At 41.9% G+C, this 26,820-nt stretch overlaps 3 protein-coding genes across 6 annotated transcripts in view; all 3 read left to right on the top strand.

Moving 5' to 3' along the window:
- Window positions 1-1,587: 1,587 nt before the first annotated feature.
- On the top strand, window positions 1,588-17,088 carry snrnp70 (small nuclear ribonucleoprotein 70 (U1)). 2 transcript variants are annotated; one of them, XM_024271557.2, is made up of 10 exons: window positions 1,588-1,803; window positions 2,080-2,253; window positions 2,328-2,390; window positions 3,308-3,362; window positions 3,441-3,505; window positions 3,592-3,654; window positions 4,657-4,738; window positions 12,690-12,791; window positions 15,845-15,944; window positions 16,014-17,088. In XM_024271557.2, the coding sequence occupies exons 2-10, from the start codon at window positions 2,107-2,109 to the stop codon at window positions 16,726-16,728; spliced, it is 1,392 nt and encodes a 463-aa protein (XP_024127325.1). In that variant the 5' UTR covers window positions 1,588-1,803; window positions 2,080-2,106; the 3' UTR covers window positions 16,729-17,088. The 2 variants fall into 2 exon arrangements, with proteins under 2 accessions (XP_024127325.1, XP_024127324.1); XM_024271556.2 differs by having other exon boundaries at window positions 1,591-1,803; window positions 2,101-2,253.
- Window positions 17,089-17,235: 147 nt separating this feature from the next.
- Window positions 17,236-25,695, top strand: lin7b (lin-7 homolog B (C. elegans)). Of its 3 annotated transcripts, none has more exons than XM_024271560.2 (6): window positions 17,236-17,502; window positions 18,947-19,065; window positions 20,351-20,422; window positions 21,433-21,642; window positions 21,807-21,970; window positions 25,196-25,695. In XM_024271560.2, exons 1-6 carry the CDS (start codon window positions 17,427-17,429, stop codon window positions 25,215-25,217), a joined length of 663 nt encoding a protein of 220 aa, XP_024127328.1. In that variant the 5' UTR covers window positions 17,236-17,426; the 3' UTR covers window positions 25,218-25,695. The 3 variants fall into 3 exon arrangements, with proteins under 3 accessions (XP_024127328.1, XP_024127331.1, XP_024127329.1); XM_024271563.2 differs by having other exon boundaries at window positions 21,807-21,982; XM_024271561.2 differs by lacking the exon at window positions 17,236-17,502 and adding an exon at window positions 17,661-17,839.
- A 273-nt stretch (window positions 25,696-25,968) lies between these two features.
- ppp1r35 (protein phosphatase 1, regulatory subunit 35) overlaps window positions 25,969-26,820 on the top strand; it is a 7,821-nt gene continuing 6,969 nt past the window's right edge. The window contains exon 1 of the mRNA XM_024271559.2: window positions 25,969-26,109. The gene's annotated coding sequence lies outside the window, so the exon portion shown is untranslated. The remainder of the gene's footprint in view (window positions 26,110-26,820) is intronic.

Genomic DNA, 26,820 nt, shown 5'->3' with positions numbered 1-26,820 from the left:
CCTAGGTGTGAATGTGAGAGTGAATGTGTGTGATTGAGGCCCTGAGACAGACTGGAGACCTGTCCAGGGTGTACCCCGCCTTCGCCCAACAGCAGCCGGGATAGACTCCAGCACCCCGCGACCCCGAAAGGGCAGAAGTGGTCAAGAAGATGGATGGATGAATATTAGCAACATTAAAGGGAACTTTTACGTAATTCATTAACATTCAGACCAAATAGGAAATATCTTCACTTGAGATTTCTGATAAAAGGACCAAACATAACACTATTCATTTTAATTTGATCTGGAAAAATAAATGTCACTATATTAGAAGAGCTGGTGTGATCAAAAAGATCGAAGAGGGAGGTTCAAACACTAGACTTTTCAGTAATGAATGAGGTTCTCAAATTAAGATGGTTAAAATCATTTATTTCAAACATAAACGCCCTCTGGTTTACTATTCCTAAGGCTGTTTTTCCAAAAATAGGAGGGATTAATTTTATTTCACGTTGTGATTATGATGTTGATGAACTGCCTGTGAAATTATCAGATTACCACAAACATTTTTTTTCTTTATTGGTCTTTAATATTCAAAGACAATTTCTCCCTGCACAGTTCACCTATATGGAATAATAGATATATTTTGTTAAACCGAAAGTCTCTGTTTTTAGGAATTTGGTTGGAAAAGGGGAATTTTGGGCTATTTCTCATTTAATTTACTTTGTGCAAAATACAATTTGGTCTTCTCATTTAAAGAACATAATAAAATAACTAATTTGAATCCCCACTAAAACTCTTGCTCAACAAATAATGCTACAGCAACATTCTTCAGAAATGAGGACTCTGTGTAGAAGGTTTACGTGATAAAAAAAACTCACAAACACATTTTTTCAAGACTTTCTAAATCATATATATTTCCCTGATAAAAAGAAAATACATTTTGCAGAAGCTAAAAGGATATGAACATTATATCGATCATACCTGTCCCTCACAAAGCTAAAGAAGTGACCTTTAAGATATTGATAGCTACACTTCCAATCATCTCTTATGTACTCGCTTTAACTGGGACAGTGATCTTTGAGTGTGTTGAGGAAATGATGTAGAAACTGTGGAACATCTTTTCTTTGAATGCATGCATGTTGAAGTGTTTTGGTCTTCTTTTCATAACCCTTTAAATTGGAATGATATTAAAATAAGAAAATTATTAGATAAAAATTATGGACTTTCTGATTAACATATTGATTGTGATTTCAAAACATTCTATACAAAAATGTAAATTCTTAAAGGTGAAACCTCACATTAATAGATTTTAAACCGTCTTAGACTATTTTCCAAATCTTTACATCACATGAAACACAAGAATGCCCAGATACTGTCTCATTTACTTGACTTATTTCAGCTCTTGATGGACCCCTTTGTTGTTTTTATATTTATTTTTTGTGATTTTGTTTTCACGTTTGTCTTCTCCTGCCTTTGTCTCATTGGCACTGATCTTATTGACAAGTATGCCACATTGACTGTAAAAATAATGGACTAATGGACGATAGATGTTCGCCGTACACTCAGACAGAACTCTACGTCGGTTACGTCAATGACGTCGTAGGGTTACGCTGCTGTCCCCCCGCCATTTTATATTTTCAATAGGCCGAGCAGCCGCGGCACGCAGCCAGCTATCTCCACGTTGTTTTCAGCTCGAGTTCCTGCACTTTTTGTCTTTATTGAGTCTCTTTCTGTGGCAGTAAGTTGAGCCACCGAACCCGGGAACGGTCCCGCTCCTCCGTCAGGTCCATGAACTGAAACCTGCTGGACTCTGGGGGAGAGACGGTGAGTGTTAGAAAGCTGCTAGCCGTTAGCTCCGTGCTAACGGGAGGGCTCCATCGCATGAGCGGAGCAGGAGGCTCAAAGACGGTCAAACTCTTGACTTGTACGCAGACCGGAGCCTGTGATGCTGTCTGATGGTGTTCCGAATGTTCTGATACTTGATGAAATGTGTCGGACATGTCCCGTTCCCCCCGCGGGGAAGTGAACAATGAGCGCGTGAAGCTAGCTCTGTCCTGACAGCTCGGTTTGCTGCTTCATTGTTGTGTTGTCCGATAATAGACCCTTTCCGTATCGATCCAGTGAAAGATGACGCAGTTCCTCCCGCCGAACCTGCTGGCCCTGTTCGCCCCTCGGGACCCGATTCCGTTTCTGCCCCAGCTGGAGAAGCTTCCCCACGAGAAGCACCACAACCAGCCGTACAGCGGCATCGCCCCCTTCATCAGGCACTTCGAGGTGAGCGTCGCTGTCACGTGCGACCCTTCCCCCGCCGGTGATGCCTCTCTCACCATTTACCTGTTTTCCATCAGGATCCAAGAGATGCCCCCCCACCCACCAGAGCCGAGACCCGCGAGGAGCGTCTGGAGAGAAAGGTGAGTCTCCTCCACCCTTTGCAGTTGGAGCTCATGCACATCATCAGCATTACAGCATCTGTTGGACTGCATAAGAGAACTGGACTGAGTGGCCCCTCCATCCTGGGGTTCCAGACAGGAAGTACCTGCTGGCTCCAAGAAGCCAAAGTTCCAAAGACTTCTATAGAGAAATAAACAGCTGTTACTCAGTTGTTCTGTTGGTCACAATAACCATTCCTTTTCTTGATAATCTTCTTTAATTTTCATGATATGATTTCTTCGTGGTTAGGAATTCAACTTATAAACTGCTCAATCCTTAATGAAAGCGTGTGGTGACTAGGTTTGGGACCCAAAGTTCGGTTCCCTGTAGGAACATTATGATTTATGCGGTTCACAAATTCTACCGAAGCTGCTTTTAGTGGAAGGGGTGTGGCCTTCTAACAAGCCGATTCCTGACTGGTTACAGTAGTTGCCGTAGAAACGATAACTTAAAGCAACAGACCAATCGCCTCTTACTAACCTCCTCTGGCTACAAATGGTGACATTTGTATTGTGGAAAATTGCGAATGAGTTGGCTTCATTATGTCGCACTCTACTCATTCCAGTTCTCAAATACAGTCAATGGTTACAGCTCTAGTCCTAACTCCTTTACATCACACTTTTCTTCCTCTGTGAAAACCTCTGGAACTTACTGGTCACAAGTCCTTCCATAGAAATGTTATTCCAGGTCGGTGGGATCACAGCATGTACACAGGTGCATGCTGGGAGCCGACAAGACACCAGTTGTGAATTGAAGAACAGTCCTGAGATGTTTGCATGTGGCTGTGGTGTATGCTCTGACTGGACGGCTCTGACTCCCACATTTCTCTGCTGGCTTTCTCCTGCGTGCTCGGTGTTGATGCTCTCCTGATGGCGTCACGTTTTTGCTTTGTTTTCAGAGGAGAGAGAAGATTGAGAGGCGACAGGGAGAAGTGGAGACAGAACTGAAGCTCTGTGAGTTTGTCACATTCTTGATGCTTTTCTCCTCAAATGCTAAGGTTTGTGCTCATCCTCCTGTTTGCTCTGTGTCAGGGGATCCCCATAATGACCCCAATGCTCAGGGGGATGCCTTCAAGACCCTGTTTGTGGCACGAGTGGTGAGGATTTTTCTCTAAGTTCTTCTTGCATTAGCATTTCTTTGTTTACACCTGGTAATAATACAATTACTTTTTTTTTGTTTCAGAATTATGATACGACAGAGTCCAAACTTCGTCGTGAGTTTGAAGTCTATGGCCCCATTAAACGGGTAGCTATTTATTATTATTTCTTCTGTGTCCAGATTATCTTCAAAACATGAACCTTTTGTCTTTATAATGTGAGAAATTTCTCCTGGGATTCCTGACTTTTAAAAATAATCCACAAAGAAAAGAAGTAAAGTGTTTTTGATGCAGCTTAGTGTGAATTGTTGTGCATGCTACACTAACTGTTTCATTACACATATGCGCAAAACTTTATCCAAATTCTAGAAATGTTGAAAAAACATAATTTAACAATGACATTGTTTCCATTAAATCATAATCATGCCAATAAACAAAAACCAAGTCACGAGTCATTAAAACACAGGGATGGATGAGAGCAGGTATTGTTTTATTTGATTCACAAAAAGAGAGCATTTGGGTGACGTCACAGCGTCATACACAGCTAGTCCATTGACGGTCTCAGATGAGGAGCCTGTTCAGCAGGAAAAAAAATAGCCATTCTAACATTAAGCAGCTGGATCATTTTTTCTGTTTGAAAACACGACAAGATCCATTTGAGTTTCTGTCACGGCTGTAGCCTCCTCTGTCAAAGGAGACGTCTGCGTCTTATTCAGGCTGCAAAAGCGCGGCCACAGATGAGGCGATTTTGAGGAAATCTTGGTTGATGAGGAGCCGTTGATCCAACGATTCCGAATGACACGCAACTTATAATGAGCTGTGAAGCTATTGGACCTCTCAAGGCGCCCGCTGTGCAGCGCTTAGAGCCACCCCATACCAAGAAGCGCATTTAATTTTAAAAAAGTGTTTCCATTTTGCAGCTTAGCAAAAAAAATTCCATTCCGATACGCCCCAAAAACCCCTTCCTCCAAGCACAAAAACTTTTTTTTTTTTTTTTTTTACAGAAATTGTGGTGTTTCCAATAGGCAAATTTATTATTGAAAATCAAATTTTCAAATTTTTAGAGTTAATGGAAACACAGCTAATGACTGCATGTGTGCTGCAGTGGAGCTTCCGCTCTGCAGAGTCTCATCGAAAGTTTTTCTTTCCAGATTTACATCGTCTACAACAAGCGGACAGGGAAGCCCCGCGGTTACGCCTTCATAGAGTATGAGCATGAGCGGGATATGCACTGTGAGTAACGCTGAGGGATCAGCTACCAAACCCCGTCTGTGTTAGTGTGTGTGGATCAGAGCACTGCTCCTCATTGATGTTTCTGAAAGGAGACCAGCAAACTGAGCTCTGCTCACCAGATCCATGTCTGCTGCTTGTCTGAAATGTGTGTGTGTGGGTCTGCTTGATGTGTCACCACTGGACTAACAGTTGCGTTAAGGGGGGGGGGGGGTCATGTATTGGAGGTGTCAGGGTGGAGTAACAGAAGTGTTTGATCTGTGAACCTGAACATGTTTGCTTGTCAAAGGGCACATTGTCTTTAAGTGTGAGGAGTTGTAGTTCAGTGGAAGAGCCGCTCTCCCGGTGGGACCGTGATGGTAAGCTCAAGGTGGACACCAAACACGGAGCGGGCTGCCAAACACCTTTAATCATTCAGTCTTGAGTTTGTCTGTCAGTTTGAGTGGTGGTCTTCAACCCTGGTCATGTTGGACTAAGAATTCTCCTGATCAAACAAACTGATCCTGATGCCACCAAACCTAAACATAGTTCAACCCAATGCTTGATTTTTTTGCTTCCTGGTCTGGTTCACACAGAGCCTGCAGGTCTGACCTGGTGATCTATGCTGAGCTTTGTGCAGGCGCAACATCGTCTGCACCAAAGTCAACCCAGATCCTTCTGCTTTAGACCACAACAGCTAAAGACTAGACTGAGGGAAGACCAGAGAATATGTTCTGCTCTAAAAGCAGAAGAGTTTGATTAGTATTCAGAGCAGATGAATGTGCTCCTGATATAGTTTCAAACGGTGTTTGGAATAAGGCTGCTGAGTTTCATGTATGCATTAATAGTCATGTATTTAACCAGCTGTGTTTTTGGAGATTCTTTGTTGCTTAAATTATAAAAAAAAGAAACATGATTGGATCAGACAACTTTTCTGCTGTTTGTCAGAGAATTGTTCATTTTTCAAGCCTCTTCGGTGCTTTGACTTCTGCCGTGCTGTGAAGTGACCCGTTTTAGCTTTGCTGACAGCCATTTTTTCATCCCGCTTATGTATAACTGACACAGATCTTTTTAAAAAGTGTGCCATTCATATGCAAAATGAACAATGTAAAACTTTTTGATGGAAAGTTTAAAAAACAAACAAGACTGCTGTTTTTGTCTAGTACTACCCAACACAAAGCATCATAGAGACCAACAAAGGAACCAGCACCTACAGGTCCAAGCTCCAGTTTGAGGTCTTCATGGAGCAGATGACACTTTTTTCTGTCTGGAGTTTTAAGTAGATGCATACCACAACATTCAATAATTTATTAAAACTCTATCCACAACTTATTTTGAGTAGTGTCTTATGCAACACAGCTGTAAGCAAAAGGAGTCTGACTGGTTTTTCTTTGTCAAGTCTCCATGTCAGTGACAGCAATGATCGACTCTGGTTGGGTGCAGCGAGACTTTCTTTTTTGCGAATTATTCAAGCTGTAAATTGGCTAATTAGATCAGTAAAAGCACCTGGTTCCTGTTGGCCACCACCTTGAGCATTCAAAACGTTTGACAGATTCTCTCAAGCCCGTTTTCAGTGGAAGGGGTGTGGCTTTTCAACAAGCTCATTCCTGGTTAGTGGGAGTGGTTGCCATAGACCGCGGATGTAAACAGATTATTTTTTAACACCGGAGAATTGTACAAGTCATTGTTGAAGCCTTTAAGGGGGGACCATTCCAACCTTTGATTCTGTCAGCGGTCCTTTGGGATTTACTTACATTTATTCCTTTTTGTCGAGATAAAAGGAGCATTTGGGTGATGCTGCTGCAGAGCGGCGCGGCCTCCCCCTCGAGCGGAGCAGCAGCTTGTCACTTCACATGTGCGGCCAGGTTACAGTCTGATCAGATGCACGTGAGAAGCGCGTTCAGCGGTATTTAAAATAACCATCCTAACAAGTGAACGGCTGGATCTTTTTTCTGTTTGAAAATACGACCAGGTCCTTTCAAGTTTGTCTCGCGCTCCTCAGACGGCTGCGTCTAATTCAGGCTGAAGCTGGAAAAGTGCGGCGAAGATGAAACTTTGGTAGATTTTATGCGCATATATGCAACTTATAATTTATAAGCTACAACCAAAACAGTGAAAAAAAGAAAAATGAACATTAAACAAACAAAAAAGTCCAAAGCACATAACCTCAGAGTGAAATCTATTTCTACAGAGTAAATCCTCATCTAAAAATGTCGACAGCATGCTCCTCTTGTTGTTTTAAACTGCTGCATCGGTACATTCCATTGAGGAAAACAACAGTAGGACAATGATTGGTACATTGTTGAATTGTAAAGTAGGTGTTAAAAGGTCTTCACGGACCCATTGATGAAGTCTGCTCCCATTGGCTACCCGTCATCTGTCAATCAAACCCCCCAGACGTTCGACGTCAGACCCACAAACGCTTATTGAGCCATCTGATTGGTCAATTTATAACTCTAATAACTTGTGATAATGGAAAAAATCTTTACAAAAAAATTAGGATTAGAAAAAAGAAGTTAAGCAGAAAGCAGCTGAGTAAGAATGATTATTCTGACATATAAAATGACTGAGAAATAACTGTCTGTTTCTCAATGTAAGTCAATGGGACTTTGGCCTTTTTACAACCCAGTGGTACTTCCTATATGGAACACGGAATGGTGACATCCCAGGTGCTTTGTCCATCTCTATATATGTCAATGTTCTGAACGCGTGTCAAATTGGTTGCTGTACGTTTTTCCATCAAAATATTAAAAACCTTAGTGTGTCAGCCGTGTGTAGGAGTTGCTGACGAAAGTTTTTTGGAGTTGCTGACGAAAGTTTTTTGGAGTTGCTGACGAAAGTTTTTTGGAGTTGCTGACGAAAGTTTTTAGGAGTTGCTGACGAAAGTTTTTAGCCTCATCACTGCATAGAACCATTAACTGTGTATCTCATTAACAATGCATGGAAGACACAGATGATGTGGAGAGATCAAGCTTTTATTTTAAAGAGTTGTACAAACACATCAGTGATCACGTCTCCATGTCTGGGTTCATGAGATCATTCAGAGACTCTACCGGTGGGGTCAGCTGCACCATCTACTGCAGGAGCTGCATCTGAAAGACGGATGCTGTCAGCGGTACTTCTTTCTGTGACCCCGTCTGATGACTTGTCCCGCATGATGTGAATAAAGTTCAATTCAATTAGTCTGAGGAATCAAAAATATTAAGAATAAAGGTAGAGGATCTTTTTTTTATTATTGTCTCCATACGAATAAGAACAATATCATAAAGTTCAGGAGTTGAATGATCACATTCTCCACCCACTGATTACATCAACGGGTCACAGGTTGAAACTGAGTTCCTGATTGGTTGACTTTGTGTATATTTTTTGCTAAAGTTCAGATAATTGAACCTTGGACGTGCCGTGATACCTGAAGCATGCAGCATCCAGACCATTGCGCCTGATGCTCAAATCACGCCGCAGGACTCCTGATTGCATCTGCTTTAGTCTGAAGATGGAAAATGTCTAGAAAGAAACTATGACCCCAAATCAGCTCAACAGTCAAAATACTCAATTCAAATTACAACTCTGTGATTTGATTAAATTAATTCATTATTTAAATTTCAGACTAAACCATTATTTATCTGAAAACCACATTTTACATAATTAGCCATAAAGTCAACAAATGAGGAATTACTGTATAGTACAAGTTTTCACATTAAGACACATTTCACATTGCTGCTTGGAATAAAGGAAATTTTTTTCTGGGGTTTGATTCAATGATATTTGACTAAGATCAGTTTGACAAATGTTTTTCTTAATCCAGCCTTACCCTCTTAAAGAATGACAGCACAGAGCTTTCACAGCTGGAAACAGACTCAGAATCTGGTTCTGTTCAGGAGTTCAGACACCAGGCAGACCTGCAGAGACCTACTGTGGAAGCAGACATGAAGCATTAGTGGCACCATGTTTGTATTGGTAAAACAAGCTCTTCAAGACCAGAGTTGCTGAATCACAACCTTGTAGCAAACAGCAGGGGTGTACTGGTGGGGGGGTGGGGGACTAAACAGCATATTAACTGTGTGTTGTTCTCATTGCCACTGCAGCCGCCAATCTGTGATGGCTATTGGCCAAAGCTGGCTGGCAGATGATGATGGTTATGATACATCTACACCCTACTACCACAGCTCAGTATATGGTTGGTATAATGGGTTTGTATGATGGGTAAGATTTCTTTCCACCCTCCATCTCCTACATAGGGAACAGGAGCTGCGTTCAGTGGCTAAAGCATCTTCTTTAAGTGCTTCTGTACTAACGTTTTGGTGCAAGTACAGCAACCTGGATTTTAGGCTTTAACCAATGAACGCACCCCTGCTAACTAGCTTAGTCAACATTCCCCAGGGATTTTGCCTTTCATGTTAAAGCCACCTCTAGTCAGCTACGGTCTGTGTATATGCAACTCTGACTCCCATAGTAAAACTGTAAAGGCTCACACATCCAAACATTGTCCCCGCTAAAGTCCAGGTCATGTTTGCTACACCCCAGAACCTCAAATCAGAATTTCAGGTTTGGTTGTTAAACCGCGCCGTCACTGACGATAGAGGAGAGCAAAACCTGTTTTCAGGATTAGAGTTATAAGATGGTTGGTGGTTATAGCTGGTAATGGAGCAGTGTGGATGGAAGTTATGAGGGACCAGTGCAGTGTAGGGGCTGGGGGGACACGAAAGGAGACAGACAAACAACTTTGAGTGTGGAGAAGGTAGAGGATTTGATTTATTTGTCTTTTGGGTAAGATTATGGTAATCTGCTGGATTGACTTGAACTGATACACTAGTGTTAGCCTGTAGGGCTGCCACGATTAGTCGACTAATCGACTACCAAAATAGTCGACGACTAATTTAATTGTCGATTACTCGTTACTTTATATTATATGGAGTCAGAGTGTAGTAAAGTGTAAAGTTATGATTGGCATTACGGTAGCTTTTTGGACTATTTTGGCATTAAGGTTTTTTAGGCTAATTTGGAGTTCAGCTAATGTTTCAGCTACATGTTAATTGTTTTTGCTGATTTAGGATTTTTCATTTTTTTAGGGTATTTCAGAGTTTAGCTAATATTTCTGCGAGCATTTTTGGCTAACTTGGGCTTTTATCAGTTTTTTGAGCAATTTTGGAGTTTTTTTCAGCTGCATGCTAGCTGTTCTGGCTAATATAGCCTGCTTTTCAGTTTTTTAGGCTAATCTGGCGTTTAACTAATATTTTAGCTGGCTATTAGCTTCAGCAATTTTCGCTATTAGCACTAGCATCTTCAGCAGCCAAATTCAGCTTACAGTATTCACACTAGCATTATTACAGGTATGCTATATATCTAGTTTTTAGTTAGTTTAAAGCTAATGATGGATAAGATGTTTGCTTTACATCCAGTTTGCCCATGACCCGATTAGTCGGCTAATTGGAAAAAATAATTTGTGATTAGTCGACTATTAAAATAATTGTTTGTGGCAGCTCTGTTAGCCTGACACTCTGTAGTGATGATGCTCTGGTTAGATACTTTACAGGAAAAAACAGAAATTCTTTGCTTCTGTTCAGAGCCTGTTTTTGTTTCAAAGTATCCCAGAAGTCTGAGCTGGCTTTAACAGAAAAAGCAGATGAGGGGAATTTCTTGATAATGCAGTTCAATGGGTTTTCCATGCCTCATCTCCTACATAATTAGGTAGGCACCCATTAATGTTGCCTTCAAACGAGTTAGAGCCAGGTCAAGCTGCAGCTTAGAGAAGTCAGTGCAGCCTGGCTGGATCAGTGTGATTATTCAGGTACATAACAGACTCCATAGCTGTTCTTCAGGTGGGTGATTTTGTAAATATACAGCTCACTTTGTGTGTGCTTTATTTTTTTCCATGAAAATATTCAAATTTTGTCAGGTGAATTTTGCCACGACTGGTGGGGGTTTGGTAAGGCCCTGGATTGGTGTCATTGAGGAAGTGGAGGGGTTTTGGTAAGGCCCCCAGGTGGAGCTGTGATGGTGTAGAGACTGTGGTAGAGACTGTCGTGTGGACATCAGTGGGAGCTTATGGGAAGAGTCCGGTGTGAATGAAGGGATGTGGTAAGGCCCTCTGTACGCCAGGATGAAAGAGTTTCCTCCTCCTTGCTGCATCAGTTCCTGCTGACAGACATGAGGAACCGGATGAGCCTGCCTTGTACAGAATCAAGCACGCGATGATCATGGAGTTCTGAGAAACGGTGCCTCTTCACAGGGAGAAAACCGTTTTGCTGAGGGTTAAACAAACTACGGGTATGACTTCAATGCTGCAAGTAATAGTATGGAAACACTAGTTGGGACTGATGACCCAGGTTCGGATTTGTTCCTAAGTAACAACAGCCTCTTTTCTGACATGGAACCATGGACTGCTTCAGAAATCTAAAAAGAAAACCGTTAGAAATAAATGACTGTTTAAAAACATGTTTGAAGGCATTTTTCTTAAACATGAAACCATGTTAATTAGAGTCCAGATTAGGGCTGCATGATACGAGGAAAACTTGCTGTGCTATATCAGCCATCAATGTAGTGATGATGAAAAGACGTGATACGTGAACAAATGGCAAAGCAAAGACGGCTAATGCATCGTTTCCTTTATACTCCAACAGTTCAATTCAAGTAAAAGTCAACATAACTACTCCAAATGACCCTCGTCCACCTAGGAGGCGGGGATTTAACCTAAAAGGCTCCATCCAATTGGTCAAAGGACTGTAAAGGGGTTTAACTACTTCCAGTTGCCTTAGGATTATTTTTTTATGTCTATAAACATTTAAGGTAACTATTTATCACAGTTTAGGGCTTTTTTGCATTACACATATTGCAAAGGCTCACATAACAATGAAAGTAAATGTTCAATTTTGTATACAGATCTAGTCCAGATCCAGTTTCTGCTCTCTGAAGAACAGTGTTCTTCCTTTTAAACTCATTACTTCAGCCTGAATCTGTCTCCTCTTCAGACAGAGCTTCACTTCCATGCTTTGGGTTGGGAGAACCAAAAACAGAATTTCTGCTTGATGTAAAGACCCTCAAAGCCATCACATCTTTTAAATGCAGATTACTGCTCATCTGAGCTCCAGGGTGGACAAACTACCATTAAAGTCTAGCAGGTGTCTAAAAGCTGATGGTGCTGGCTAGGGCTGCCACGGTTAGTCGACTAATCGACTATTAAAATGGTCGACGGCTAATATCATAGTCTATTAGTCGTTACTTTATATTATATGGAGTCAGAGTGTAGTAAAGTTGAAAGTTGGCATTCTGCTAGCTTTATGGACTATTTTGGCATTTATTAAGGTTTTTTATAGGCTATTTTGGAGTTTAGCTAATATTTCATCTACATGCTAACTGTTTTGGCTAATTTAGGCTTTTTTCAGTTTTTAGGGTAATTTGGCATTTAGCTAATATTTTAGCTGGCTATCAGTGATTAGTCGACAATTAAAATAATCGTTTGTGGCAGCACTAGTGCTGGCATCGCAGAACCTGATCTCAGAAAAACCCAAATGTGGCTCTGATGTTTTCTGATCCTCTGTGCGTAACATAAGATCCAACAGAAGAAGACTCTTGAAGTGGATTTTGGATCTTTAAGACAGTTTTTTAGACATGGGTCCAGTGAAGGTATCTGAGCCTGGTTCTGAAAGCAGAGTCTGAAACAGCTCGTATCCCTCTGCCTATAATGGAGTTGAGCTCACAAGAATGAAATGATGTAGATCCTTACAGTTAAGTGCTGGTGATTCAAAAATAAACTAAGTATGAAGAAGTTAGAAATGTTACAATCCCTCTACGGGTGGAAGGAAGTCTACTCCATTATTCCTCGACTTTTGCCCAGAGAGCAGCCATCTCGGCTTCACCTGCTCCTGGTCAGTATATTGTACTGTTTTTTTTGTTTTTGTTTTTTTCCCTTGGCCACGTTGATGCTGGTTCCTTCCATCTCACCTCTTTCTTCCTTCTCTCCCATCCTCTTCTCCAGCTGCTTACAAGCATGCAGACGGAAAGAAGATTGACGGCAGAAGGGTGCTGGTGGATGTGGAGCGGGGGCGCACCGTCAAAGGCTGGCTGCCTCGCAGGCTAGGTGAGCTGCTCTGACTTTGACGCTGAGGCTGGAGATGTGCTCATGTTAGTTTTCTGGGTCAAGCTATGGAGGTTTTCTTGCTGAAGATTGTTAGAGATGGAAAAGTACTAGGATAATTTTGGAAAAAGATTTTATTCTACGTACACACAGGGCATGCGTGGTTTGTTCAAGAACGCTCTGAATGTAGGTTCTTGAACAAGCTTTTAGCATAAGTGGACAGTGGACTTTAGCTCCCTGACACTAGTGCATGTACTCAAAGTTGAAAGAGTCTTGGTGTGAGATGTTGAATATGCAATTGCAAATCTGATAAATCTTGCTCCAGTCATTTTCTGTCAGTTTTTTTCTGATATATAGTGGGGACAGAAAAGTATTTAGTCATCCTCTAATTGTTCTCTCACTTAAAAAGATTAGAGAGACCTGTAATTTTCATCATAGATATACCTCAACAATGAGAGACAAAAAGAGAAAAAAAATCCAGAAAATAACATTGTCTGTTTTTTTTCAGAGTGTATTGGTAAATTATGGGGGAAAATAAGTATTTGGTCAATAACAAACCAGCAAGATTTCTGTCTCTCACAGACCTGTAACTTCTTCTGTAAGAGGATCCTCTGTCCTCCACTCACCTGTATTAATGACACCTGTTTGAAATGGTTATCTATATAAAAGACACCTGTCCACAACCTCAACACTTCAAACTCCACTATGGCCAAGACCAAAGAGCTATCTCAGGACACCAAAAACAAAGTAGTTGATCCGCACCAGGTCGGAAAGACTGAATCTGCATTAGGTAAGCAGCTTGGTGTGAAGAAATCAGTTATTAGAAAATGGAAGACAAACGAGATCACTGATAATCTCCCTCCATCTGGCGCAAGATCTGACCCAGTGAGGTCAAACTGATCACAATGATCAGCTAAAATCCCAGAACCACACAGAGGGATCTAGTGAATGACATGCAGAGATCTGGGAACAAAGTACCAAAGGCTACCATCAGTAACACGCTACAAACCCTGCAGTGGCAGACGGTTCCTCCTGCTAAAGCCAGAACATGCAGGCCGTCTGAAGTTTTCCAGATAGCTTCTGGATGATCCAGAAGAGGATTAGGAGAATGTCCTATGGTCAGATGAAACCAGAACAGAACTTTCTGGAAAGAACTCCACTGTTTGGAGGAGAAAGAATGCTGAGTTGTATCCAAAGAACATCATACCTACTGTAAAACATGAGGGGAAAACATTGTGGTTTGGGGAGGATTTTCAGCAAAGGGACCAGGACGACTGATCCGTGTAAAGCAGGAGTGTCAAACTCAATCACACAAGGGGCCAAAATGCAAAACACACCATAGGTTACGGGCCGAACAGGATAAACATTTATTGAACACTAAAACTACATTTTAAAACATTAAAATCGTAACTTTTTAAAATAATTATGAACTAGATATATAGCATTACCTGTGATAATGCTAGTGTGAATGCTGTAAGGTGAATTTGGTCACTGAAAATACTAGTGCTGATAGCTGAAGATGCTGAAGCTGATAGCCAGCTAAGATATTAGCTAAATGCCAAATTATCCTGAAAAACAAACAAAAAAACTTAGTTTAGCCGAAGCAGTTTACTTCAAAATAACCCCAAAAACAAAAAATCCTAAATAAGCCAAAACAGCTAGCATGTAGCTAAAATATTAGATAAACTCCAAAACAGCCTCAAAAAATCTTCATAAATGCCAAAATATTCCAAAATCTAGCAGAATGCCAATTTAGATACTTTAAAACTGTAACTTTCTAACATAATTATGAATAATAAAAAGGCAGGAATATTATTCCAGAATAAATCAACTTAAACCTTAAATAATCTTTCAATATTTTACTCTCCATTAAAATATATTTTGTCAAGATTATACAAGTTAGAAATGAGCACAAGATAACATCAGGCCATTAATAAAAATAAAATAAAATGATCCGTAGGGCTGGATGGAATTACACGGAGGGCCGGATCCGGCCCCCGGGCCTCGACTTCGACACATGGTTTAAAGGAAAGAATGAATGGAGCCACGTATGGTCAGATTTTAAGTGAAGGTCAAAGGTCCTGGAGTGACCTAGACAGTCTCCAGATCTCAACGCTATAGAAAATCTTTGGAGGAAGTTGAAAGTCTGTGTTGCCCAGCAACAACCCCAAAACATCACTGCTCTAGAGGAGATCTGCATGGAGGAATGTGCCAGAATACCAGCAACAGTTTGAGAAAACCTTAAAGACTAACAGAAACCGTTTGACTGCTGTCATTGCCAACAAAGGGTATCTAACAAGTATTGAGGTGAACTGTTGTTATTGACCAAATACTTATTTTCCCTCATAATTTGGAAATAATTTCTTTAAAAATCAGATGTGATTTACTGTTTTTTTTTCCTCATTTTGTCTCATAGTTGATGTATATCTATGATGAAGATGACAGGTCTCTCTAATCTTTTTAAGTGGGAGAACTTGCACAATTGGAGGATGAATAAACACTTTTGCCCCACTCCAGTGGGGCAGATTCAGATGGTAACGATGGTTGATTTCTTAGTGTCTTCCAAATCCTGTTGTGGTTTAGAAACTGGACTAGAAACAGTGGGATGGACTAGAAACAGTGGGACTGAAGAAAAGACAGGAAGCAGAGCTGGAGGTAGCAGAGATGAAGATGCTGAGGTTCTCTTTGGGAGTGACCAGGATGGATAGGATCAGGAATGAATACATCAGAGGGACAGCACATGTTAGAGGTTTTGGAGATAAAGTCAGAGAGGCCAGACTGAGATGGTTTGGATATGTTTAGAGGAGAGATATATTGGTAGAAGGATGCTGAGTCTAGAGCTGCCAGGAAAGAGGTCTAGAGGAAGACCAAAGAGGAGGTTTATGGATGCAGTGAATGAAGACATGAAGGTGGCTGGTGTTAGAGTGGAGGATGCTGAAGACAGGCTTAGATGGAGGAAACTGATTCGCTGTGGCGACCCCTGAAGGGAAAAGCCCAAAGGAAAAGAAGAAGAAGAAATCCTGTTGTGGTTTACAGCTCTCTGTTGGTTTATGCAGGAGGAGGATTAGGAGGTACGAGGAGAGGTGGAGCTGACGTCAACATCAAGCACTCTGGTCGAGATGACGCGTCCCGCTATGACGACCGTCCCCTTGGGGGGTGAGTCCTGTCTGAGCAGATCTGTTGTCCTGAAGAGTGTTCTTATTTGACAGTTTTTTTTTCCCTCAGTGACCGTGACCGTGGAGAACGCCGGGAGCGCAGTCGTGAGCGGGATCGGGATAAAGACAGGGAACGCCGTAGGTCCAGGTCTCGGGAAAGGCGTAGGCACATGCGCTCCCAAGACCGGGACCGGGACAGAGAAAAACAAATCGGAGAAGACGGCGCCAGTAGCCGACGCCGCGAACGAGAAAGGGATCGTGGTGGGGCAGGGGGAGGGAGCAGTAGAAGCAGGGAGAGAAGTCGAGACAGGAAGAGACGGAGCAGGAGCCGGGATCGCAAGAGAGACCGGGAACGAGGAAAGGGGCTGGATGGAGAGGAGGGAGCTCAAGGAGACGGTGTTCCAGAGCCCGGCGAGCGCATTCCAGAGGAGCAGGAAGGAGAAGCGGGCGAAGGTGGAGATGATCGCAGAGACAGGGAGCGAGACAGGGACAGGAGGCGGAGCCACAGGGACAGGGACAGGCGTCGGGGGGAGCGGGACAGAGACAGGGAGCACAAGAGAGATCGTGGAGACCGAGACAGAGGAGAGCGGAGAGAGGAGCGCCACGGTTCTGCGCGGGAGGAAGTGGCTCTTCAAGGAGATGGGGGCAATGAGGAGGATGGAGGCCCGACACACATGGAGGAGTACAGCCAGGATGCAATGATGGACCAGCAGATGGTCCCGTCGGTGGACGGCTATGGCTCCGAGAACGGCTTCAAGATGGAGCCTGTAGGAGAGGAGTACTGAGGTGGGGGTTAAGAAAGGTTGTTGGGGTGTACTTAGACTCAGCGTCAACCCCCCCACCCCAGTTCTCAGAAATCCAGGGCTTCATCACCCTAAATTCTCCTGTATCATTGCACCTCTCATTGGAACTCAGTAGAAATTTACAAAAACGCCACAAAAACATGTCAGTTTGTGACTCATTAAGGGGGGGGGGTCCTCTGGGAAAGGAATTAGAAATCCATGAAGCAGCAACATTTCTCTGTAATGGTGTTACTGTCATTGTGTGTTGAGGGCTGCTTGTTTTTTTCCATGTTTTTTGTTTTTTTAACTCCTGCTGTCAGTAGATTTTCAGGGTCATTTTAATAAAGATGTGACATGACAGCACAGCCGCGTGCGTTTCATTTCTGAACAGCTCTTACTGCTGCCATCTTGATCTTCTGACTCTTTGGGATCAGCTGTTAGATCCTCTGATCCCTGAGGGTCACGTGTTCAGTCTGAGGGGTTCTGCAGAACTGCACCGGTCTCGTTAAGGCTGCGCTGCTGCTGACGCGCTGCAGCTGCTGCTGCGTCAGGCTGCAGCTGCACGCGCCTCCGCAGACGGACCGCGCCTCCGCAGCCGCTCGGCCCGTCCTCCGTCTGCTCATCATGTCTTCGCGGCCGCAGCAGCATTCGTCGCTGTGAGCCGGTTCAGAGGCAGCGGCGAGGACGCGGAGGAGCTCAGGATGATGTCGTCTTTCTACCATCCCGGGAAGGAGGCGGACATGGCGGCCATGGCGGAGCCGCTGTGCCTGGAGAGAGGTAACGGACGGCGGCTCTTCAGTCTGTCGTGCCCGCTGTGAGGTCGTCTGTGTGCGGTCTCTCATCAGCTGATGTGAGGCCTGCCTCCAGGCGGGATAAGGTGCGGTCCTTCTCTGAGCAGCGCTGAAGATCCACGCACTGCGCTGATGTGCGTGAGCGTTCATTCCCGCAGCGGATACGTGCGTGTTCAGAGCAAAGAGGCCTTAGCTTCAGCGTGCAGACAGATCAATCTGCTAAGCGACGTGATCCAAAGCCGTTTGGATGAAGTTTCTTTGTAACACCTTGTGGGTTCCAGGGCCTGATTTTGTGTTTTTAAGGACAAGGGCGGACAGACCAGGTTCAGAAAACTCATTCACACTGTAGTGATTCTCCTGCTCCTTTCTGTACGTTTTTCGGCACATAAAATCTCCATCTCCCTTTCAGTGATTTCGGCAATCTTTGTATCAAAATGTTCAGCTCGTTCAAGACATTGCTGCTTGTATTTTTGGTATTTATAAACTTTATTATAGATTTTGAAATATTGAGCAAAAGTCTTCAACAGTATTTCATTTTTTTAGTAGAGTAGTCTTTAAATAAATGTATGAGCTATGTTATCATCTTTTAAAGGTAATTAAAAAAAATTAGAGTTTTGCTAATATTTTAGCAACATGCTAAGATTTTAGGCTAAATTGTTATCTACTGTTTTTTTTAGTTTAATTTATAGTTTAGATAATATTTTAGCAACATGTTAATGTTTAGGGCTAATTTGTTATATCTTGAGGTTTTTACAGGCTAATTTAGAGTTAAGCTAATGTTTAGCAACAGGGTAATGTTTTTGACTATAGTAGTTTACTGAGGAATTTTATGGTTTTTAAAGTTTACCTATATTTAAGCAATAAGCTAGCTTTTTGGCTGATTTGGCATTTACTCAGGTTTTTTGGGCTAATTTATAGTTTTGCTCATATTTAAGCAACACACTAAATATTTTTGCAATATAAACCCTTTTCATGATGACGTCGAACAAAATGGCGTCAGGGCTAAAAAAGTGAATAGTGACTTCGGGTGTTCGCATTTAGAATGGCAAACCTGACAGCTGAACACTGATGGACACAATTTTAAATAAATAATAAAAGGTAACCAGCTCCACGTCTCATAGCCAAAGCTAATGCTAGCGTTAGCATTAGCACAGATTAAAAGAATAAAATCATAATTACCTTCATAATTAAACAAGCAGCATTCAGTGAAGTATTTGTAACCTTTGTTTAACTTTAACCGGGTTGTTAAAGAGAAATAATCCACGACTCGATCAGGTGAGACCAGGACATTACCTAATCCTGTTGGTCTTTGTAAACCTGCATCCGAAAACCTGTCCAAGGTCAGGAGAAGAGCAGCGTTGGCTCCTGACCTGTGAAACCAGCTGTGTTGTGGTGTCGCCACAGATACCTGACCGTTTGTGTTGTGGCAGATGTGTGCAGAGTGATCGAACTGCTGGACCGACTTCAGAGGACCGGAGAGCTCCCCCCTCCCAAACTCCAAGCCCTGCAGAGAGTCTTGCAGAGTAAATTTTGTGCCGCTATCAGAGAGGTACGCTCAAGTGTTCGCTTATACACTTCACAATTCATCAAAGTCACCTTAAAGGGTAACAGAACCCCAAATCAAGGGTGTTAAACTCAATCAACAACAAAATCCAAAATACACCTTAGGTTGCAGGCCGAACAGGATAAACATTTATTGAACATACTAAAACTACATTTTTAAAACATAAAAATATAACTTCTTAACATTTCTATGAAGGCAGGAATATTATTCCAGAATAAATCAATTTAAACCTTAAATAACTTTCAATATTTGTTCTCCATAAAAACTCATGTCGACAAAATTATACACGTTAGAAATAAGCGCAAGATAACATCAGGTCATTAATAATAGTAAGATAAAATGATCCGGCCCCCGGGCCTTAGACTTTGACACGTGGACTAACTTTTTTCGTCTGTTGATCTCTATAAATGGGGGGGTTAAAGTGCTGTCTGTTGGTCCTTGACAAATTTTGCCTCTCAAAAAAAAAAATGTTTATTTCTTAAAAATATAGTCAAAAACTGTTTGTGCTGCCCCCTACAGGTTGAAACGATGTATTACAGTTGGTTGGTCAAACCATTTCAGAAGTCCCACGTCATGATCTCCAGTAATGATAACAGTCCTGTTCCCCACCCCTCTGACTGGATTTTCACATATCGGCTGTGGGTGGAGTCATCCTCCAACCACTGTTGGTTACCCTTTAAAGCCCCACTTTGATCATCTTATGATCTGTTGTCAGTGTTCTTAGTAGTCTTTTAGATATGATTATTCTTTTTTTAGCCAATAAAATGTTTTCAAAGACTCAGTTTCTGCAGAGTAGCAGGAGTTCATTAGAAATTCAGCTCTGAGTTTGTGGGCGGGACTGTTGGGACTGTTGCGGGACTTCCTGTCACCCACAACTGAGAGCTCTCTGCTTACATGCTCTCCAGCTAGCTTACAGCCCCTCATAACCCCAACCTTACATCACCGTACAACAACAATTCTGAGCAATATCAAAACTATCCAGCCATACAGTTTAGATCCAGATTCCAGCTCAGACGAGGAAAACAAAGACGTTCATGGATCTATTAATCTGTATATAGATGAATTGGAATGGAGCAGAGCAGGGAGCTAAAAAATACAATATTAAGATTAAATTTCTTTATATATGCCATCCATCATGAGTAAAATGCTACAAGATGTTAAAAACCCCAAAACACAATTTTCATTGGAGTGGGTCTTTATTATCATGTGGTGTTCAGGGTACGCTCCACCCCTTCAGGTGCTCCTCTATAGCTGCTCTGCTGTCTTTCAGGTGTACGAGCAGCTCTATGACACTCTGGACATTGTTGGGGGGCCAGAGGTACGAGCTCAAGCCACAGCAAAGGTAGAGGAAACCACAAAGTAACCAAATCACCTGTGGCTCATTTCACCTGTGCATGTTGGCATTCAATTCACAAGGTCATGAATGTGCTCTAGTGTCAAAATGATCCTCCTCAGGCAGGGGGTGAACTGTTCCAGGTATGAAAGGCCACTGGCATGACATGCTCTACAGTAGAGCTGCCACAAACGATGATTTTAATAGTTAACTAATCACAAATTATTTTTTCCAATTAGTCGACTAATCGGGTCATGGGCAAACTGGATGTAAAGCACAGATCTTAACCTTCATTAGCTTTAAACAAACTAAAACCTAGATCTGTAATAATGCTGGTGTGAATGCTGTAAGCTGAATTTGGCTGCTGAAGATGCTGAAATTGATAGCTGAAAACACTGAAGCTGATAGCTGAAAACGATGAAGCTGATAAACAGCTAAAATATTAGCTAAATGCCAAATTAGCCTAAAAAATTGAAAAAAAAGCCTAAGTTAGCCAAAACAGCTAGCATGTAGCTGAAACAGCTAAACTCCAAATTAGCCTAGAAAACTGAAATAAATCCTAAATTACTGCCAAAATAGCTAGCATGTAGCTGAAATAAACCTTAATAAATCCCAACATATTCCATAAAGCCAGCAGAACGCATTATAACTTTCAATTTTACTACACTCCGACTTAAGTCACTTAAGTCTGAACTGGAATAGAAAAGATACATTTCTAGAAATAGATTGAAATGTGTCAAGTCTTTAGTTCTCATACTTTTTAGAAAAGGAAATTCTATCATCAAAATAAAAAAAAAACAGAAAACATACCAGATTGTCCAAAAGTGATGTTTCAACACAGTCATAAGTCTCCTATAAACCATGCTCGTTTCTTTGCTCTCAACACCTGTTTTTTTATGAATTACTACCTTGTGGCATGCAGGCCATCAGCCTGTTCCTCTAGGGAGTCAAACCTGAACCACTGGAGTCCATTCGAGAAGACACTTCTGCGGCTCAGATAGACTTTTCTTCATCCCTAGGCCACTGTGGCGGCGTTTGCAGCGAGTGAGGGTCACGCCCACCCCAGAGTGGTGGAACTGCCAAAGACAGATGAAGGGCTGGGCTTTAACATCATGGGAGGAAAGGAGCAGAACTCTCCCATTTACATCTCTAGAGTCATTCCTGGAGGGGTGGCTGATCGCCAGGGGGGGCTGAAGAGAGGAGACCAGCTGCTGTCAGTCAATGGAGTGGTATGTATGTATGTGTGGTGTGCTGCTTTTTCCTAACTCTCATAAAGTCAGGTTCTGTCATCTATCTGCTAGACCTGAATTGGTGAGCCTCAGGAGATACGGAGGAATTGTCTGTTAGTCCATGGAGACCCGTAGTTTGATGGATCTACGTTGTGTCCCTGCAGAGTGTGGAGGGGGAGCAGCATGAGAAGGCTGTGGAGCTGCTCAAAGCTGCTCAGGGATCCGTCAAACTGGTCGTCCGCTACACCCCAAAGGTTCTGGAGGAAATGGAGGCTCGCTTTGAGAAGATGAGGAGCGCCCGGAGGCGTCAGCAGCACACCAGCTACTCGTGAGGCTGCTTGTTAGTCTGTACTCTCTCACTATTCCAGAGGCCTTCAACCTGCAGCTCCAGATCCACGTGTTTCTGTTATCTCTCCGTGGTGGATCCTCGGACAAACATAAAATAAATCATGGAGACTGCTGATCCAGACATGTCGACCGTCAGAGTCAGCAGCTCCTGATAATGGCTGCTTAACCAAAACTACCTAAAGAAAACAAATAAAGCCTGAAAACTAAGACTACCAAGATCCAACCCCAAACTAAAATAACAAAACCCAGCAGAGTAAGACTGCTGAGGACAAAGAGGAGAAAAAGAACAACAACAAAAAAAACAGAATTATTTAAAGTAAGGATTACTTAATTATCATTTATTTAATTTAGATTAGTTAAATGTATAAACTGATGTCTGAGGTTCACATAGATGATAAACTCTGTAGGTTTTTACATCCTGTTGACCTGAAGACGTCTTGTTTGTTCAACTCTACCTCCAGAATGAACAGATTTTATATGCAAAGCAAAACTTTGGTAAAAAGATTGATCTTTTATGAGTTAAAAGCACATATTATCTTGTGCTGAACAGCATTGGTTACTAGCTGTTCAGAACTGATCTGAGATGATCCTGTTTGGCACAGAGCAGCTTTTATTTTGAAAAGAAGTTATTTTAACTTCTGTCACACATTAAAAAAAATCACATTTTGAGAAATGCTAGGTTCTTTTTATATTTTTGCTTTTGTTCGTGCCAAAAAATAGACATAATTCATGTTTATTATTTTAAAAAAAGAAGGTCATGAATACAAATGCAAATTCCTTAAGTAAGACTACGCGGCTCCTTCTAGGAGTGATGAGTAGAAAATGAGCCCAAATGTCTCTTTTACTGTTAAAGGTTACGACCCCTGACCTAGTCTGATGAAGACACCCACCATCTAACCCACTGGAGGAGTGAAAACTACATGACACTAGTCTGAAGGAGCAGGCTCGACTCTATCAGACTTTCTCAGGGTTGTGGATAAATGTGGTCAAACGTTTGTTACATTTGAAAATGTCCATTTTAAGGAGGACCCAGCTGCTCCTCTGTGAGAGCCTGGTCGTAGCAGCACCTGATGTTCTTCTCACTCCTTCCTGAGTCCCACCATCTGTTCTCCTCATCCCAGTTCTCTGCTTTGGCAGTCATACCGTTAAACCCAGAGTGTCATGACGGAGACTGCGTGATAAAAGGTCCCTCCTCAGCTGAGTTGGTCATCAAATAAGCATCGTCTCTGAAAGGCCCATAATCAGGGCTACATGAGATCCTCGGGTTGTTCTGGCTCAGTTGGGTTTCTGTAGACGTCTGAGGAGCCCTTTGGTTCCCACAGTTCCATCCAACCCATCTGTAGCTGAGGAGATCTGGTACAACTCAACTGGAACTTTGGAGGAGCTTTTTTATTTTTTTTAAGCTTCAACATCTTCTAAGGTCACCAAGTAGGCTGCATTAAAGTTGTCTTCCTCCTCTTTAGCTACGTTCACATCGAGCATGTGACCCGCGTTCAGGAACCCACTAAACGCAGGTTCTTGAACGCCCGTTCAGCCCACAGTGTTCACAGTGGACAAGCAGGGAATGTCTTCATCCTCTTCCTCTTTTCTACTGTTTACCAGCGCATGTCTGTCACCTGCAGCTGGAAGAGGCTTGCTGTCAAATGTCAAAGTAGTGCAAATGTTGTGACTCTAGCTCCAGGGCTTTTCTTTTTCACAGCTCGATTTAAGACTTGGTGTCGTATAACAACACACAACCGCAGTCATTAATTTCTCCTCAATGATCAACTTTTAAATGGTTGGTTCTTCCGTGAATTAAAGCATGCCATCCAAACATCACTACAAAATCTGAGTCAAAGTTTAACTTTCTGGTTTAACGTTGAAACCTCTCCTCTTCGCCTATAACCTCTTCTCTGCTCGTGAAACCTCTTCTCCACGCTCGTGGGAGTATTCTTACGCTCCTGTGACCTCTCCTGCTCCCCTGTGAAAATATTCTTACACTCCTAAAACTAGTTCTGCCCCCTTGTGGAGGACCGTGCACTCACGGAGCTTCTGCTGCGCGGCTGTGTGAAACTCAACATTGAAGGAAAAAAAAGAAACCCAGAAGTACCCAGAAGCATCATTGGTTTTTCAAAGTAAAACTAAAAAGGAAAAGAGGATAAAGGAATGCTTTCTTTATGTATCTGTTTCTAAACTACTGTAGTAAGGTGAATCATTTTTGATGTTACAAATGGAAAATGAAGCAAACACATAATGAATGTTTAAATTCATTTTCTAAGAAAAGTTTTGTGGAAAACACAAAAAGAGGATCTCTTAGAAAATGAATGTTAACGTTCATTATGGGTGGAGCTGAAGTAGTTTGGTGTCAGAAATCTTAAAATATTGAATTTAAAAGTTATTTGTTTCTTTATTCTATTTTCGATTTAGTACTTTAATGGGAACACAAAGAATGTATCTATTTCTCCATAATAGTTTAGAAAATGATCATTACATAAAAAAATGTCATTTCTTAATTTTGTTTGTTTTTGTTTATTTTACTTCGAAAAATGAGTGATACACTGATCCAATTAGGGCGTCAGTATTGCCCTAGCAACGGTAAGGGGGCAGGGCCAATAGAAAAGTGGCCAATCACACGCAGGTTTCTGTTTTGGTTTTTTATTTTACACAAAACTCGGGCAGGAGTTGTTACACGTGCAGGAATGCCTCCACGAGCGTGTAAGACTACAGGAGCGATCATGGAGGCAGAATTGCGCCCGTAGAACGCTCAGTGCGCACATGGAGTTTGAGTTTGGCTTTTGGCGGACTTTTCATTAAAACTAGTTGCTTGAAGATGTGCAGCTGAGGGCGGTGTGATCGCAGCTTCAGAGTAAATCATTTCCTCCTGGGCTGAACTCAGAGACTCAGAGTTGAAGCCAGTTTCTTTGTTGTTTAGAGGGTCAAGTAAGCTAACGTTTGTCTCTGACCCCGCCCCTCATCAGGTCTCATCAGAAAGATGAACTGAAACATTTCATGGTATTTAAATGTATTAGTTTTAGTTTGCTAATCTGCTTTAGCTTTTCCACATTTCATCTTTGTTCTTAGTTTTGTGAATTACTGCCTCATTTTGTTCATGGTGTAGGTTGAGGTGAAGTACCAACGTGTCTACATAAAGATCAAGTATCTGAAGTGGATTGGGGAGCATGCTGGATGAATGGAAGTTTCTTCATGACTCTGTCTCTCCTTTCAGGTCTCTTGAATCCAGAGGCTAATGAATCTCCACCTCATCGCTCCACCCATCCGGATTCTGCCTCCAGAAGATGAGAAAGAACAGAAAATAGTCTCCACCCAACAGCTGTTTTCTGGAGCGAACAATTCAGGATCTCTCCTTTCTTCCTGTTCCTCAGAAAGTGCTGAGTGTCGTCAGATGATTCCTGTAAAATTACCTCGTCATTGTGAAGTTGTCAGCATCGCTCATCTTCTGCCTACACGTCTCCTTCTATGTGTGTGGCTCGTCTGGAGGCTAATGTCAGTGTGGTCATGTGTTTGTTCTGTTTCTCAGCAGAGGAGTGAAGCCTTCAGCCTTTATCACTCCAACACAAACCTGAGCTAGAGGGCTAATAGTTCACACTATCAAGAGCTACAGTTACCTCAACAGTTACCTTTGAGATTGTTTTGTATTTATTCCAGTAGTCGTGTGTTTGCATAACTGTCCATGAAATAAATTTTCATTTCAAGTCTTCTGCATCACATCAGTCTGCTTTTTCAGAACCCCCATTCTGGTCTACAGCCCCCCACCCCCTACGATCATACACACTTAGACAAAAACTATCAAGAAACAAAAAAAGCAACAAAAAAACATTGGTTACAGAAACAACAAAAATGACAAAATAACTAATATTAAAACAATGAATGAAAATCAACTAATGGGAATCAGGCATCGATTTTGAATTTTAGTTCAGGTGAATTGTTTAAATAATGAACAAATGACACAAGCCAGATCAAAAATGACGCTTCACTTCACTTAATATTGTGTTGAACAGCATTGGATTGAGTCTGCAATCGACGCTTTGAGGAGCAGTAATGAGTCTGCGGCTCCCCCTGTCTGCAGGTTTCAGGATCATTCCTCATGAGCAAACATCTCCAGCTGTCACACGACTGAAGGTAACATGTTTCATCTCCTTCCACTGATGTTTGACAGGATTCCCACCCTGTTAACCATCTCAAACTAATGAGCACATTCTGGGTGTTTTATTGTTGGCACATACATTGCATAATGTAGTATACCTGAGTATAAGTATGGCAAGAATACTATAGACTCGGGGTGTCAAAGTCAATCTCACAAGAGGCCTAACTAAAAAACACATTAGGTCACAGGCTGAACAGGATAAACATTTACTGAACACACTAAAACTACATTTTTAAAACTTTAAAACCATTACTTTTAAACTTATTTATGAACTGGATATGTAGCATTGCCTATGATAATGCTAGAGTGAATGCTGTAAGCTGAATTTGGCCGCTGAAGATGCTGAAATTGATAGCTAAAAACGCTGAAACCGCTAAAGCTGATAGCCAGCTTAAATATTAGCTAAATGCTAAATTATCCTTTAAAAAAAACTTAGGTTATGTTGTTTTGTTCTGGAAGATATGTCTTGTTGGGTCACATATCAAACAATATTCGAAAGGATTCTGGTCTGTTCTTAATAAATCTCTTGCTTATTTTGGCCAACAAAAGTAAATTATCTGGACGAAAACCGCGATTTCAATTTGTACATTAATAGCATCCGAAACTCTGAGAAACAAAAATCAAAATCCTATCTGAATGTGAAAAATCCAATATCTTAACGTGAAAAAACAATCCTTGGCTTACTT

The sequence above is a fragment of the Oryzias melastigma genome, linkage group LG8 (genome assembly GCF_002922805.2).
Source record: "Oryzias melastigma strain HK-1 linkage group LG8, ASM292280v2, whole genome shotgun sequence".
NCBI classification, from domain to species: domain Eukaryota; kingdom Metazoa; phylum Chordata; class Actinopteri; order Beloniformes; family Adrianichthyidae; genus Oryzias; species Oryzias melastigma.
Note: the sequence above shows the minus strand (reverse complement) of the source record. Positions and strands in the feature narration are given on the sequence as shown.

Coding starts and splice junctions, on each gene's coding strand:
- lin7b (XM_024271560.2), top strand. CDS start 17,427: ATGATGTCGTCTTTCTACCATCCCGGGAAGGAGGCGGACATGGCGGCC. Junction 19,066..20,350: donor TTTGTGCCGCTATCAGAGAG/GTACGCTCAAGT, acceptor GCTGTCTTTCAG/GTGTACGAGCAGCTCTATGA. Junction 21,643..21,806: donor TGCTGTCAGTCAATGGAGTG/GTATGTATGTAT, acceptor GTGTCCCTGCAG/AGTGTGGAGGGGGAGCAGCA.
- snrnp70 (XM_024271557.2), top strand. CDS start 2,107: ATGACGCAGTTCCTCCCGCCGAACCTGCTGGCCCTGTTCGCCCCTCGG. Junction 3,655..4,656: donor TCTATGGCCCCATTAAACGG/GTAGCTATTTAT, acceptor TTTTCTTTCCAG/ATTTACATCGTCTACAACAA. Junction 15,945..16,013: donor GACGACCGTCCCCTTGGGGG/GTGAGTCCTGTC, acceptor TTTTTCCCTCAG/TGACCGTGACCGTGGAGAAC.